The 16,063-nt window shown below is 40.8% G+C and overlaps 1 protein-coding gene and 1 pseudogene across 9 annotated transcripts in view; one reads left to right on the forward strand and one right to left on the reverse strand.

The window, feature by feature from the left end:
• The window catches only part of LOC129868615 (stAR-related lipid transfer protein 13-like), a 39,090-nt pseudogene extending 36,023 nt beyond the window's left edge, over positions 1-3,067 (forward strand).
• A 291-nt stretch (positions 3,068-3,358) lies between these two features.
• LOC129868617 (relaxin receptor 1-like) overlaps positions 3,359-16,063 on the reverse strand; it is a 38,376-nt gene continuing 25,671 nt past the window's right edge. For 4 of the 9 annotated variants that reach the window (XM_055942744.1, XM_055942742.1, XM_055942743.1 and 1 more), the window contains 13 exons: positions 11,887-11,958; positions 9,844-9,915; positions 9,073-9,144; positions 8,894-8,968; positions 8,016-8,087; positions 7,025-7,096; positions 6,824-6,895; positions 6,514-6,585; positions 6,358-6,429; positions 5,443-5,672; positions 4,861-5,271; positions 4,433-4,645; positions 3,359-4,329 (listed from right to left, as the gene is read on the reverse strand). In XM_055942744.1, coding sequence (XP_055798719.1) covers positions 4,133-4,329; positions 4,433-4,645; positions 4,861-5,271; positions 5,443-5,672; positions 6,358-6,429; positions 6,514-6,585; positions 6,824-6,895; positions 7,025-7,096; positions 8,016-8,087; positions 8,894-8,968; positions 9,073-9,144; positions 9,844-9,915; positions 11,887-11,958 — 1,702 coding nt within the window. In that variant the 3' untranslated portion in view covers positions 3,359-4,132. Of the gene's footprint in view, positions 4,330-4,432; positions 4,646-4,860; positions 5,272-5,442; positions 5,673-6,357; positions 6,430-6,513; positions 6,586-6,823; positions 6,896-7,024; positions 7,097-8,015; positions 8,088-8,893; positions 8,969-9,072; positions 9,145-9,843; positions 9,916-11,886; positions 11,959-15,125; positions 15,669-16,063 lie in introns of all 9 variants that reach the window. The other 5 variants (XM_055942748.1, XM_055942749.1, XM_055942747.1 and 2 more) reach the window with 3 other exon arrangements.

Raw genomic sequence — 16,063 nt, forward strand, 5'->3', positions numbered from 1 at the left:
TAGCTTGTTAAAGCTACAGTATACGGTCCAGTCCTGAACCATAAAATCACAGTCCATTTGTTCTCTTCAGGTAGGTGATGGCCATCCCATCCGTCTTTGGAAAGTGACCACAGAGATCGAGGCCCCTCCCCAGACAGTGTTGCACAGAGTTCTACGTGAGCGCCACCTGTGGGATGATGACCTACTACACAGCCGTGTAATCGAGGCTCTAGAGGACAACACAGAGGTGTATCACTTTGTGACAGACAGCATGGCACCTCATCCCCGCAGGGACTTCGTAGTGCTGAGGTACGCATGGCGGACGAGAATAGCTGTTTAATAATTGTCTGTCTTGCCAGGTGCTCTATCCAAGGCCTCATTGGGAGACATGGACTGAAGGGCAGTGGCCAGAGACCAATCATTCTTATGTCTGCCCTTTTCTCAGGGTTAGTCAACATGTTGTTGATTCAGTAAGGTGAATTGTTAAATCTTCAGGCTGTTGATTGAAACCAAAGATGACAGCAATGACCCTTGCTGTATTTTTCTCCTGATTAGGCGGTGGTGTAGAGACCTTCCTCGGGGCCTATGTCTGCTAGTGTCCTCCTCTGTGGACCATGACAACGTTCACCTGGAAGCGGGGCTACGAGCAGTGCTGCTAACCACACGGTTCCTGATTGAGCCCTCTGGGATGGGCCGGTCCAGGCTGACCCACTACTGCAGAGCGGACCTCCGGTATGAAACCAGCTATGCATTCATTTCTATTGGACACCATGTTTTTGTGATGATTTAAATGGCTAATTGATGCCTACGCACAACATGTTGACCTCGAGTTCATGCAATTAATTTGCACCTTGCCATTTAAACATAGTCATAATTACCATGAAAATAATTATGCAACATAGATTTGTTGTGTGAAAGATAATCTAAATGTGAATGCTATTGATATGTCTTTCTGAGTGGGTGAACCTCCGCTGTTATTGAAGTATGTAACTGGATCAGAATGTCTTTTTTGCCCTTGTGTTGTCATTGTTTTCAGGGGACGATCACCTGCGTGGTACTGCAAAGTGTTTGGCCATCTCTATGCAGTGGAAGTTGCTAGGATACGGGGCTCCTTCCCTGTGCTCACAGCGAGAGGAACAGAGACAAAGCTTTGAACTCTGAGATGGCCAGACAGCCCACCTCAGACACGTGCTGCCTACAGCTCACAATTACTCAAATGTAGAGTGCCAATCTGTAGCATTATGTTACATCTATCTGACAAACTCCCCACAGTGTCATCAACATAGGACTGACAGGATGTGGACTCTTAGATTGTTCTGATGTCCCATTAGGGGCCACTGTGGGATTGGTAGCAATATTCTAAACAAGTCTATGCATTAACTCACGATAACATATTCAAAAGTACTCTGAAGTAAATAAAATAGTTTATATATGCAAAATCCATTCCTGTTTGTTCTGTACGCTATGCAATTTGTGATAAATTCACAGAGCTACTGTATTTTACTACTGTGATTCGCTGCGTCTCAAACATAAGATTGGCACCTTACCTTGCTATTTGAATAGCTAAACCCAGTATTGATGATGCAAACATACTTAGATGTTAGAGAGAAAAGGGTTGCTTACTGAGACACCTTAGTGGGTGCTAGGGAGCTTTCTTATATCTCCTAGATATCGGACAGACAGACACTTCAAAAACGTATTCCTTATGATATATTTTTTTGACTTTCTGTTTTGCCATTTATTTGTGTGTTACTCAATGTATTTCTATGGGTTATAGTAGTAAAGGCCAAATTCAATATTTTATAAAAAAAATACTGACAGGGGTCATTATACTGACAGGGGTCCTAAAATTCGAAATCAAATAGCTAAATGATCCATGGTATGACCATCTTAAAACAATTCCATGTTAGCTTAGTAGACCCCCCCTCCCAGGCGTTACTTCGGCTGTACATTCTCATCAACTGCTTGTATTACTCAAATGTTTATCATCACACACTGTATGATAAACATCTCAAGAGGGGGCTCTACTCTGGACTTCCTGTTATGTCTCTTCCTTTTACTCCTATCTTTATAAGTCTAACTGGTTAACCTCCTCTCACTTTAATTTAGCTGCTGAGCTCTAGGGATCAGTCTTCTTCCCCAGATCTTCAGAAATTTTAAAATAGGAACAGAGACATTTTTTTAAAATAGGCAAATATCTTTTCACCAAGGCCCAAACTATAAGATATAAGCGTGGAGCTCAAACGTTAGAATAAATCAAACTTTGATGTCAGTTAAATATATATTCATGGGTAATTTGCTATAGAATGGGAAAGGATTGTAGCATGCTCCACAGTGGACAGACAGCTCAAGCTTTAGGAAACGTTAGTGTAGCTTGCTGATTTGCTGTAAGTGTGGCAGGTAGCCTAGTGGTCAGAGCGTTGGGCCAGTAACCAGAAGTTTTCTAGATCGAATCCCCGAGCTGACAAGGTAAACATCTGCTGTTCTGCCCCTGAGCAAGGCAGTTAACCCACTGTTCCCTGGGTGCCGTGGATGTTGATTAAGGCAGCCCCCTGCACCGCTCTGATTCGGAGGGCTTGGGTTAAATGTGGAAGACACATTTCAGTTGAAGGCATTCAGTTGTACAACTGACTCGGTATCTCCCCTATCTATTGTGTCTCAGTAATCAGTGTTTTATTTATGTCTGTATGATTGAGTCCTATGAATGTGACTACCAGTATGTAAGTGACTATAAGTGTCTGTACAGAATGTAACCATGGTCCATGGTCATATTTTTCTGTTGGGCATTATGTACAGGGATGATGTTTTGTTTGATCTAATCTTAATCCGAGTTATGCAATGACTGAATGCCTTTAACCTTTTTCAGTGTTTTCTTATGCCATATGCTTTACATACAGTACATACACTAGTAACCAGTGCTCCTAACTGGAATTACGCCCATTGAATAATTTAAACAATTGTGTGGAAACAATAACCATAAACACAGTTCTGTGAACTACAGTGCATTTTTAACTTAATCATTTTTTTGTAACACATAACAGGCTGTTATACTTATCATTGAAGCAGTTGTAAATAACTTAACATCTTAGCCCACAACGTCTTTGTCTCATCTATTACTCTTTATTCTCCATTTACTACCTATTTGTATTACACGGCTCTGACTGTAAACATATTACAAAAGCAATAGATCTTGTGATATGTGTATTCTCTCCCTAAATCCCCCGGCCCCTTTTTCACCACCATAATTTGTATTCTTGTTTATTTTCTTGTCACAGTTGAGCTTGAAGCAAGCTGTATCACTGCATCAGTATGTGAAATTTACCAAATGTCACACACTAAAACCTGAAACATATCACTAATTTACACCGTTTCAATTCCATATTTGTTGATTTTTTTATTATACATTTCTACAATGCATGTGCAATGAGTTTACAAATCATTAAGAACAGATGCTCTTTGCATGACAGACTGACCTATGTGAATCCAGGTGAAAGCTGTGATCCCTTATTGATGTCACTTGTTAAATCCACTTCAATCAGTGTAGATGGAGGGGAGGAGACAGGTTAAAGAAGGACTTTTAAGCCATTGAGACAATTGAGATGTGGAATGTGTATGTGTGCCATTCAGAGGGTGAATGGGCAAGACAAATTAAAGATTAAAGTGCCTTTGAATGGGGTATGGTAGTAGATGCCTTGCAGAGACCTGTTCTGAGGTCAAAAGGGGAGGGGGGGGGGGGGTGCAACTCAATATTAGGAAGGTGTTCCTAATGTTTGGTATACTCAGTGTAATTTGGGTAGGGAAAATACGTTGATTCTGCACATCTGTGTTTACAGGAACTGTACATTATGTATTCACACAAAACATTTGGCAATAAATTGGTTCCCAGAGAATTTGTTCTCTTGCTGGTAAAGAATGATTACATGAATACATCACTCTCCCTATCAAATACATAAGAGCATGGATAGCCAACCCTCCTCCTGGAGAGCTACTCGGTATGCAGGCTTTGCTCAAGCCCTGCTAAAACACACTGATCCTATTAATCAGATGATCTGCAAGATCTTGATCTGAATCAGGTGTGTTCCAGAAGGACTGGAATAAAAGCCTGCATACCCAGGAGGGTTGGCCAGCTCCCTGACTGAGAGGTTCCTTTTTGTTAAGGAGGAGGGCTGGGGTTCTGGTAGACTTCAGATACTTTTTGGGAAGTTTCCCTGAGCCCAGTCTGTTTGCACTTGGCCTTCAGGCAGAGTTTCAGTCTCTCCTGGAAGGAGCTGGTGGTGATGGTGTACAGGATGGGGTTTAGGGCACTATTGATGGGCAGGATGAAGATCACCACCCATAGAACGATCGTTCCTGGAGGAAAGGGAGGATGAGGAGGAAGGGGATGAGGCCACAAAGATTAAACAAAATTATAGCAATTTAATAGTAATCATACAACCACATGTATCTGGTTTACCTGCTATTTCCACTTGTAAAAGAGAGAGGATCTTTAGGAGGAATATAGGTGTCCAACACATGGCATCTGTGAAAACAATGAAGAAAAACCTCTTGGCTATAGAGACCTCCTTGTTGTAGATGGACTGTCTTGCTGTCTTAGCAGTTTTCTGTACAGAGTAAAACATGCTGGTGTAGGAGAAGACGATCATGATGAACGCAAAGAGATTCAACCCTGAAAGATAAAATGTGAAATACATGCTTTCATTACACTACAATATACCATCCTGATATAAGCATTGAATAAAACAGAATTATGTCAGCAAAACCATAATCAGCATAAAGCTATTGCAAAATCCAAGGCCTGTGGAATTGTATCCTCGTCGTTATATTGTCCTCATTATCTTGCAGGAATCAGCCCTGATGGTGGGGATTCTATGTTCCTCTTACCCAGAAATATTCCAGTGGAGTAGCATCGGGCACCTGGTTTCTCCATCTCGTCTGAGTGAAGTGGAAAACACACTCCATTCCTGCCGTAGTAATTCCCAAACGTCTGCTTGTCCCAGAGGGGAATGACGGCGATTAGGAAACCCAGGACCCAGATGAAGATGAGGTAGCAGAGTGTCTGTTTACGTCCGGCTCTGTAGTTGTGGAAGGGGAACACAATGCACAGGTACTTCTCCAGAGTCATGTAGGTCAGAAGCATGACTGACACCTCAGTGGACAGCATGGCCAGAGAGCCAATCAACTGGCACTGCATGCTCTCCATCCACAGCTGGGCGTGTCTGTTGTACTCTCCACAGTATTTGATGTCGAATGCACCAATGAAGAACAGGTATACTCCCATCAAGCAGTCAGCACCTAACAGATATGATGGATTTCAGGGCACTTAGTTCATATACATAGCTTTTCATGAGATTAGTTGTTTATGCACTGTCTGCTGCTCAATGTATCTCAAAAAACAATTAGTTAGCTAAGTACAAGTTATGTGAAGTGATTGCTGCCCTCATTGTGTTGAGGTAGTCTACTCACAGCACAGTGATATGATGGCCATGGTGTGGTGCTGGTTTTCAGATGCAATGCAAGACCGCAGGCATATCACAAAGACGTTGCCAAAGCAGATGATGAAGGCCACCACCCACACAAAAACGCGAAGGATGATGTTCGCAAGAAGATTCTCAAATGTTGAAATCCCGTCAGTGTTTGGCTTACAACTTCGCACATTAGGAGAGTAGCCACAGTATTCAAATTTCTTAAAATAACTGGGTAAATAAGAAAACGATGATAATATCACAATGAATCAATTTTGAACAAACTTCCTTCTGAAGTTTTATTATTGATCATGTTGACAGTTTCACTTTTATATTGATATGGTTGACAGTTGACAGGTTTGTTTAGGGTATACAGTATGCTTTGTCAGAGAATAATTAGCTGACATATGGATGTAGTTAAATACAGTGCTGAATTGGCCTCTGACCAGGCTTTGGTACTTTGTATGCAGTGTGGACCTGACCTGTGCTGATTAAACATTATTGTTGATTGAACATTATTTGCAGTAACAAGACCTCACTACACACCAAGAAAGATAGCTGTTCATTTTAGGCGTCAATTTGCTGTATAGTGGCCTAATTAAGCTTGTATAAGCTGCTAATAAGTAAGTAGCTTACCAGACACTTTCAAATAGTCCTGTATTATGCATGCATACAAAGCCATGAATTCATTAGTTGTTGGCAGGTAATTGGCAACAAATGTTTAGACATTTACTCATACTATATTTAGCCCGTTTTTGCCCTCTAGGCCTACAGTAAGCTACTTAGAAATTATGAAATTCCAATTAGCAGCTTCTACAGGCTTAGTGCCTTGCTGTTTATACAGTATGGACACATGAAATTAAATGTCGATGACATAAGAATAATAAATGAAGACATAAGATATACCGGTACTCACATATGGGCCAAGTTCCTAAGAGAGCGAAACATCTGAATACTGATGTTTGGTATGTCGACCTCCTCTATACTCCTGAGGGGAAACAGAAAGTCACTATTTCTCAAATTCCCTAAAACTAGCAAACCATGGTACATAAGTATGAAATACGTTACTTACAGAGATTGCAAATTGACAAACATGTCAAACTGATCATCATAGATATGAGTCAGAGGGTTATTTGAGATGTTCCTGAGTGAAAGGGGGGGACATCAATACAGGGCAGGTTATATCACTTTGATTTATTGCACCTCCACTCTGTGGTCAACATGGCCTCAATGCCAGATCGATGAAAAGTAAAGTTAATAAACTGAAACTCAACAATATAAAGTTGTACTTTTGGCCTACTTGATCGTACAAAGCGGAGAACATCTTTCAAAACAATAAATATATCAGGGCTTGGATGCAAATAGTCATTGGATATACTTACAACTGTTTTAGGTTTTGAAGATTTGTAAATATAGTTGGTGAGAACTCCTCAATTTTGTTTAAAGATACGTCCCTGGAATGACAAAGTTTAATTTTATCCATTGACAAAAAATAGTTTCAACAATGAAATACATTACTGCATTTGGACATATTACTACATTATTTGACCCATGTAATGTTGTGTGAAGTAGAGTTAACTCACAAGTCTATCAGGTTTGGCATGCCAGAAAATATTCCCTCCTCAATAGTTTGTATTCTGTTTTTTCGAAGAGCCCTGCAAAATAAATGTTTCTCTAAGTGATCATTACTTTTCAAGAACAGTCCCTACAAGACCAATGACATTACTTGAATAGTAGTAGGTCCACAGTCATTTGGATACACTGCTTGTTAGATTTGATTTAGAATTGTAATTTGATAGTAACTTTACTGTACGTATTTCTTAAAGGAATGATGTACTATTTATACAGTATGAAAGCAAAACAAACGCTCTACTCCCACTAATACCTATCAAACTCAATTTGTGTTACCTGTCTGTTCAAATTTGATTTATTGATTTTACTCATTCCTCACCAGATGAAGTCCAGCCCTGCCTCAATAATTCAATACACTTAAGCTGACATCACAGGATACATATTTAGCACTTAGGGTTGGATGAGTCAAAGAGCCAGAGGATTTCCAGGCTCTCAACCACCCATGGCCTCCCCTATCACCTTCAATTGAGAGAGCTAATGCACCCCATGTATATCAGATTGGAATTTTGCTTTCCTGACTACTCATTATTCTCACCATCACACATGGACTTAGAAGCAATCGCCAGTGATAGAAACGGCCAACTTAATTTGTGTAGGCTCCAATGGTTTCTCTCCCTCAGACTGAATTTCATTACCAGCTGCAGTAGTGCAGATGCTCCAGACTGAAGTATATAGCTTTAACATAAGCACCATTTCCCAGTTCTAGTTTTACACCAGAAAATGTCCCCTTAGAGTATGGCAGAATTGAATTTGAAATATAAATCCTATGAAAACCGAGCATGTGTCTTTTTTCATTGCGTTCATCTCTCGAGTGCAGATGGAATTGTTTCAAATGCAATTATTGACAGTAAGGCATTCTATCAAATTGGATTTGGTACAAAGATGAACAAATACTGTAAAGAAATTTAGGAAACTATATAGTTTAAATTCAACAAAACTCACAATACTGTCAGAGTAGTGCAGTTTTGAAAGCTGGAAACCCACAAAGATGATATCTTGTTCCCCTCCAGTTCTCTGTGAAAAAAATGTCAGATCATTCTGGCATTAATGAATGATATTTGCATTGGTATCTGGTAGTTGATAAACTACATGAAAAACTACATAAATTTCACTTCTGATCTCATGTGAAGTTAATGTAATAAAGTGTGGTCACAAGTAAAAGCAACATGAAACTACATGTAAAAACATTTAAGCATGTGAAATAAATGTGACATGGGGATGCAAAATTTCCACATGTGATAACATGAAACTACACATGACAACATTAGAACGTTTTTTACATGTGAAAGTGCAAATTCAATTTTCACGTGAAAAATGTTCATGTGTTCATATGTTTTTCACATGTGAAGCTGCAAACTCCACATGTGAACCTGCAGTTCACATGTGAGGTGAAAGCATGTTATTCTCCTCACATGTGAAAAGATGGTGTTAACATATGGTTTCAGATGTGAAGAACTGACCTCATTTGTCTTTTGTTATCATATGTGAACATTTCTGCTCAACATTTGAACACAGAAAGTTTTTCAGATGAAAATCCATATGTGAAACTTCATGTAAAATATCATCATGTGAAGTGTTCCAAAACCCCATGGTTTCACATGATTTCACATGTGAAATCGAGATTTTCATTGAGAAGTCATGTGGTTTTTCCTTATGGGTAATAATGAGTTTGTCAAAACAGATATTGTTGCAGAGTGATTATGGCTAACAGAGTCATAAATAATACACCTGATTGTGAGAAAACATGATTTAGAGTTGTCAAATACAATCAAATATATTATCCATCATAATGGGTTAGATGTTATTCTGTTGTTACTTACAGCCAGTTTAATCTAGGCATTTCCTGGCAGACAGATTTCTTGGGGATGGATTCTAGGGAATTGTTCAGCAAAGACCTGCAGCCAAATTAAATTACATTTAAAGAGCGTGTTGGTTAAATGATGACGTGTATCTCATGAGATCTTAATTAAAGTAATAAGCACAGTGGCACGATACTTACAGGAAAAATAACGATTTCAGCCCCTCAAACGAGTTCTGTCTCAGAGATGCTATTCTATTTTCATCAAGAATCCTACACCCATACAGACCAGAGGAAAATATATCAATTTATTTGTCACACTAAACCCTATAATTGTCACATTACTTTAGAAAAAAATCTATAGAAAGCTTCTGCAGCTATACTGTTGTAATTACTGTTGTCAAAGAGAACAACGTTAATGAGCATTAGTACATGGGCCATGATATCATACCATCATGTATCATACCTGAGGATTGTTAGCTACACCATAAATGTCACACTGTATCATACTTTATGCTCATTGCTTTCTTTGGAAAATAGTGCAGCACAAACAAGATTCTGAGGCATTCTCTGCGGCATTTCATAATAAAGGTGGCTTTAAAGGGATAGTTCAAGATTTTAGCAATTAATCTGATCCCATAGACTTCCAGTCATTACGCTATTCTTCGTTAGCAATCGCGCCAGAAACTACCTCCAACTTCCTTCAAACTACACACAGAGACATAAAAATGGTATCCATCAGTTTCCTGATTCTGGATAAGTAGAAAAAATAACTATCCCTCAAACTATCCCTTTAAGGTCACTGAAAACAACCGCCCAGTGTAGCACAGTTTCCAACCAGATATACAGGTGTTTTTGTATCAATTAAATAAATACTGTCTACAATCTCATGAATCCCACTGAGGCACTGAAGGATTTCCTAATGAAGGTATCTTAAGGTCACTGAAAACATCCTCCCCCATGTTGACTTACAGCCACTCCAGGTTCCAAAGGTCTTCAAAAATGCCAGCCTTCAACAACGTAATCCGATTCTGACTAAGAAATCTTATCACAGCAGGCCAGTTTTACAGGGAGGGAAAACACATCAAAAGAGATAAGGAGGTAAATGTAAAGATAAAAGCCATATATTAATATTTGATATGGGACAACATAGAGTAAATAAAACAATATTGTCAAAGTGCAGATATTCAACTGCTTGCAAATGTGGAATGAGGTAAGGTAGGGTAACATCCACCTGTTCCTCATGCAAATTCTATCTGAGTGTATAGGGACAGAGCACTGACACATTTTCCATGTCGTTGTTTGTTTTCCCCAGCCCTACAACCTACACCAATAATCAGGAATGCAGAGGAGATACACTAACATAAAGCTGTATGTGAAAAGGAGGAGTTGATTTCCTGTCAACTATCCAAGGCTAGCTGTCAGAGAAAATGGAATACAAACATTAGGAACACCTGCTCTTTCCATGACATAGACTGACCTGGTGAAGCTATGATCTCTTATTGATGTCACCTGTTAATTCCACTTTAATCAGTGTAGATGAAGGGCAGGAGACAGGTTGAAGAAGGATTTTTAAGCCTTGATATAATTGACACATGGATTATGTATGTGTGCCATTCAGAGGGTGAAAGGGCAAGACAAAATATTTAAGTGCCTTCGAACGGGGTATGGTAGTGTCCCCCCCACATTCTGAAATGGCCTTTTTGACCCCCCCAGTTGTATAATTGGAATGTGATACAAAACTAGGACTCGGTGTGCTTTAGGACCATGCGGACACCTCCGAGCAGTTAGGTAGGCTGTTTGTAGTGTTTATCCGACTGGGTAAAAAATATCTGACTGGGTGAAAAAAAAAATATAGATATATAATATTATGTGGTGCTGGTTATATATTATGTGGTGCTATATATATTATGTCCCCCCCACTTCTAAAACCAACGTTATAGTAGGTACCAGGCGCACCGGTTTGAGCATGCTGGTTTTATTTTATTTTTACCTCCCTTTTTCTCCCCAATTTCGATCTTGTCTCATCGCTGCAACTCCCCAATGGGCTTGCGAGAGGCGAAAGTGGAGTCATGTATCCTCCGAAACATGACCCGCCTAACACTCTCCTTAATACCCGCCAGCTTAACCAGGGAGCCAGCCGCATCAGAGGAAACACCGTTCAACTGGCAACCGGAGTCAGCCTGCATGGCCTGCCGACCATAAGGAGTCGCTAGAGCGCGATGAGCCGAGTAATGCCCCTCTGGCCAAACCCTCCCCTAACTGGGACGACGCTGGGCAAATTGTTCGCTGTCCTATGGGACTCCCAGCCATGGCCGGTTGTGGCACAGCTCGGGAATTAGACCGCTGCACCACTCGGGAGGCCCGCTGCTGGGTTTTTCACACTCAACAGTTTCCCGTGTGTATCAAGAATGATGCACCACCCAAAGGACATCCAGCCAAGTCGACACAACTGTGGGAAGTATTGGAGTCAACATGGGCCAGCATCCCTGTGGAATGCTTTCAGCACCTCGTAGTCCATACCCCGACTAATTGAGGCTGTTCTGAGTAGGGGGTGCAACTCAATATTAGGACGGTTTTCCTAATGTGTAGTACACTCAGTGTATAATCTCCAGGATGCCCTGATTCATAATGACTGTCCTCTGTGTGAATCCTGAAGGAGGTGGATGAAGGGGTTTCATGTGTTCCCTTAATTACAGACCAGACGGATTTATGTCCACTAGACCTGGGCACTTCACACGTCTCAGGATTATATCGGAAGATGACTACAGTATCTGAACCTGAATGTATAAACACTTCTCAAGGAAGCGCCAGTAAATGGGTCAGTGTATTCACTGATTGGTTTTCTTTGATTTCAAGGAGCTAAACACACATACTACAGTACTACATTCTACATAATGTTCAATAAAAAATTGCATGAAGTATGATGTACTAAGGACAACAATTTGTGGTGATGTAGGGATATACACATGGTACCACAGGTCAGACGGTGGCCCATAATGAATTAGGACATACAGTCTTCTTAGTGAGTAGAGTCCTGAGAATGCCTGCTTGGAGATTCTGTTGATCCTGTTGTCTTCCAGGTGTCTGTGGAATATAAATATATTGTTAAAGGTTTAAATGACAAAGGCCTGGTTTAATGAGAAAGAAAATAAGATCTCATCAATGATCTTACACCTGTTGTATTCGGCAAAGGTGACAAATAATTGAATTTGATTTGTAGTCTATGAGACAAATCTACATGATGATTGTCAGAGTGAGGATAAATATATTGAGTATTATCATTATGTTAGTATAAGACGAACACAACTGTTTTAATTAACAATTTAAATGTAAAAGTACGGCTGCATCCTACCTTTTCATAAGTATGGATGAATAGACAAATGTACTGAATTAATACGTTTTTTCAAACTATGATTATTTTGTGTAATTTTATTGCTGATTTTTAATCTGATTTATGTCTACTAGACCTGGACGCTTCACACGATTTTCATTTGTCTGCATTCACATTAGACATACAACTTGAATTGCATCCATTTAAAGATCCTGAACAGTCATCCTTTTCCCCAAGAAAAATAGCATCTGAGTTATCTAAACCTCACCCATAATATTTGTTCCCGTTTAAGAAATAGACCAGTTCAAATAACACAAATTGTAAAACAGCATATTTAGATTTTTGGTGGGTGAGTTAAAAATGGAGAAACAACTGGATGCATAAGCTAGGTTAAATGTAAAATACTAGGTCAACTCCAGTAGAATGGAAACACTTAACATACTCAAAACAAGGAAGCCATGCCTAAACACAGCTATATCAACATCCTTCTTGTCAATTTAACAGGTAAATTGTGAGGAGAACATTTACCACTGCATTCAGTCAGAATCCCAGAGTAAGAGCCCATTTATGCTTGATCCGAAAATGTGGTCGGAGGCGCTGTATGGATGTTGTGATGCAATTGTGAAGCTCCGGAGGTACGCAGAGGCCAAATTGAGCTCCGTATTGCATCGTCGTGCGCCTCTCAAATCTTTTAACAATGCGGAGGGCTCCGTATAGTTCTGCATTGACATGATTGGTTGACGGTAGGGGAGGGCGTGAGGTCCTGTATAAACACAAACTCACTTCCTTGACAACTTACATTTACATTTAAGTCATTTAGCAGACGCTCTTATCCAGAGCGACTTACAAATTGGTGCATTCACCTTATGACATCCAGTGGAACAGCCACTTTACAATAGTGCATCTAGATCTTTTAAGGGGGGGGGGGGGGGGGGGGGGGGCAGAAGGATTGCTTTATCCTAGGTATTCCTTGAAGAGGTGGGGTTTCAGGTGTCTCCGGAAGGTGGTGATTGACTCCGCTGTCCTGGCGTCGTGAGGGAGTTTGTTCCACCATTGGGGTGCCAGAGCAGCGAACAGTTTTGACTTCCTTCACAACAGCTCTGTGCTGCTCGGAGAAGCCCAAGAAGTATGAATGCCCTGACTTCTGTAGAGGCCGTATCACCCTAAATGCTGCATGGCCAATGCAGACTGCGGAATGACCATGTAGCGCCTTTAAGCAGGAGGATGACACTAAAAGGTAGCAAAAACAGTACACGACAACACTTTTAAGGTGCTTACAGACAGGCCACGGTAAGTACGGAGGTCTCATAGACTTCAATAAGGCGGCAGGGCAGTTCTGCAAGGTGGTGCAAGGCTTGCAAGTCTTGAGCGGCCGCAGCGCATGATTGACCAATGAGCAAAGTTAATCTTGTTAACCAATCAAACAATGTTTTAATGACAACATTCGAGCTGTCAACAACCCGGGACCGCTGGTCTCACGTTTCATTTGTCGTTTACCATAGCCCATGTGTAAGCGCCTTTAAATGTGTTACTGAGTCTAGATATTATCAAATCAGGAGAATAACAAGTGAAGGAAGCAGCATAGAGAAAATGGTTGAAGGTAGGGTGGGTTTATAGAGATGGCGAGTTCCAAAGTGTCCGAAGTTGAGGGACTGTGCAATTGGAATTCTGACTGCAGGAATGTCCACCAGAGCTGTTGACAGAGAATGTAATGTTAATTTCTTTGCCAAAATGTTGTTTTAGAGAATTTGGCAGTACGTCCAACCGGCCTCACTACCGCAGACAATGTGTAACCACGCCAGCCCAGGACATTCACATCCAGCTTCTTCACCTGCGAGATTGGCTGAGACCAGCCACCCGGACAGGTGTTGAAACTGTGGCGGCGCAACCTAAAAATGTCTGCACAAACTGTCAGAAACCATCTCAGGGAAGATCATCTCCATCCTCGTCGTTCTCACCAGGGTCTTGAGCTGACTGCAGTTCGACATTGTAACCGACTTCAGTGGGCAAATGCTCACCTTTGATGGCCACTGGGATGCTGGTGAAGTGTACTCATCCCACGGATGAATCTGGGTTTCATGGCGTTGTGTGGGCGAGCGGTTTGCTGATGTCAACATTGTGAACAGAATGCCCCATGGTGGCGGTGGGGTTATGACATGGGCAGCAATAAGCTTCAGACAATGAACGCAATTGCTTCAGCATGTTTCAGCATGATAATGCACAGCCCCATGTTGCAAGGATCGTACACTATAGTTGTGGCTGCCCAAAAGGTTATGGAATCACATTGTATTTGTGGTTTAGATATTGTTGTAATAAATTACTGTATATGGTTGGTTCAGGTTCTTGGTCACCTCCCTGACCCAGGCCCTTCTCCCCCGATTGCTCAGTTTGGCAGGAAGAGTCTAGAAAGAGTCTTGGTGGTTCCAAACTTCTTCCATTTAAGAATGATGGAGGACACTGTGTTCTTGGGGACCTTCAATGCTGCAGACATTTTTTGGTACCCTTCCTCAGATCTGTGCCTCGACACAATCCTGTCTCGGAGCTCTACGGACAATTCCTTAGACCTCATGGCTTGCACTGTCAACTGTGGGACCTTATATAGACAGGTTTGTGCCTTTCCAAATCATGTCCAATCAATTGAATTTACCACAGGTTGACTCAAATCAAGTTGTAGAAACATCTCAAGGATGGTCAATGGAAACAGGATGCACTTGAGCTCAATTTCGAGTATCATAGCAAAGGGTCTGAATACTTATGTAAATAAGGTATTTCTGTTTCCTATTTTTAATAAATTTGCTAAAATTTCAAAAAAACAGTTTTTGCTTTGTGGGATATCGGGGTATTGATGACGCCTTTAAGCAGGAGGACGACAAAAAAAGGTTGCAAGAACAGTACACCACAACACTTTTAAGGTGCTTACAGACAGGCCATGGTAAGCGGCGGAGGTCTCATAGACTTCAATGGGAGTAGGGCGGCAGGGCAGTTCTGCAAGGTGGTGCTCGCTCCTGTGAGTGGTGCCAAAAGATTAAATTAGCTGAAGTCTTGAGCGGCCGCTGCACATGATTGATGATTTTTTATAGTTTTTATTTATTTAATCCATTTTAGAATAAGGCTGTAACGTAACAAAATGTGGAAAAAGGGAAGGGGTCTAAATACTTTCCAAATGCACTGTATATGCCCACATAAAACACACAAGTAATATACATATACTGTATATGTAACACATATAACTTTTCCGTATGGGACCATGGGGCATAGAAGGCATAGTGTGGAATTAGGGGTAGCTACTCAGATGGTTAGCCATGGAATAATTATAAAATGGGGTGCTGGTGTGCTTCTGCACCCCTTTTAGTTCGTTGTCACAAATATCCAGCCCATGTCCAGTCCTACTCAGTGTCTCAGTGTGTGTCCATCAACGTCATTCCGTCTCAGTTGCAGCATTCAAATCGTGGTCATCGTGTGTCTGTGAATCACATCATTAAAGACGATGAGTGATCACAGCATTTCCACAGAGCCATACACAATACAACTTCAGCATTGAGGACAGCATTTTGTTGACAGCATGGGGGTTTACACTCTCTACTGTCTGTGAATGATGGAAGAATCTTACCCCAGCTGTGGGTCCATTTGAGTGTGTGTGGCAGTGGTGGAAAAAGTACCCAATCGTTATACTTGAGTAAAAGTACAAATACCTTGACAGAAAATGACTCAAATAAAGGTGAGTGTCAGCCAGTAAAATGCTGCTTGAATGAAAGTCTAAAAGTATTTGTTTTTAAATATACGTAAGTATCAAAAGTAAATGTAATTGCTCAAATATACGTAAGTATCAAAAGTAACAATAATTTCCAATTCCTTAAA

The sequence above is a fragment of the Salvelinus fontinalis genome, chromosome 13 (genome assembly GCF_029448725.1).
Source record: "Salvelinus fontinalis isolate EN_2023a chromosome 13, ASM2944872v1, whole genome shotgun sequence".
NCBI lineage: Eukaryota > Metazoa > Chordata > Actinopteri > Salmoniformes > Salmonidae > Salvelinus > Salvelinus fontinalis.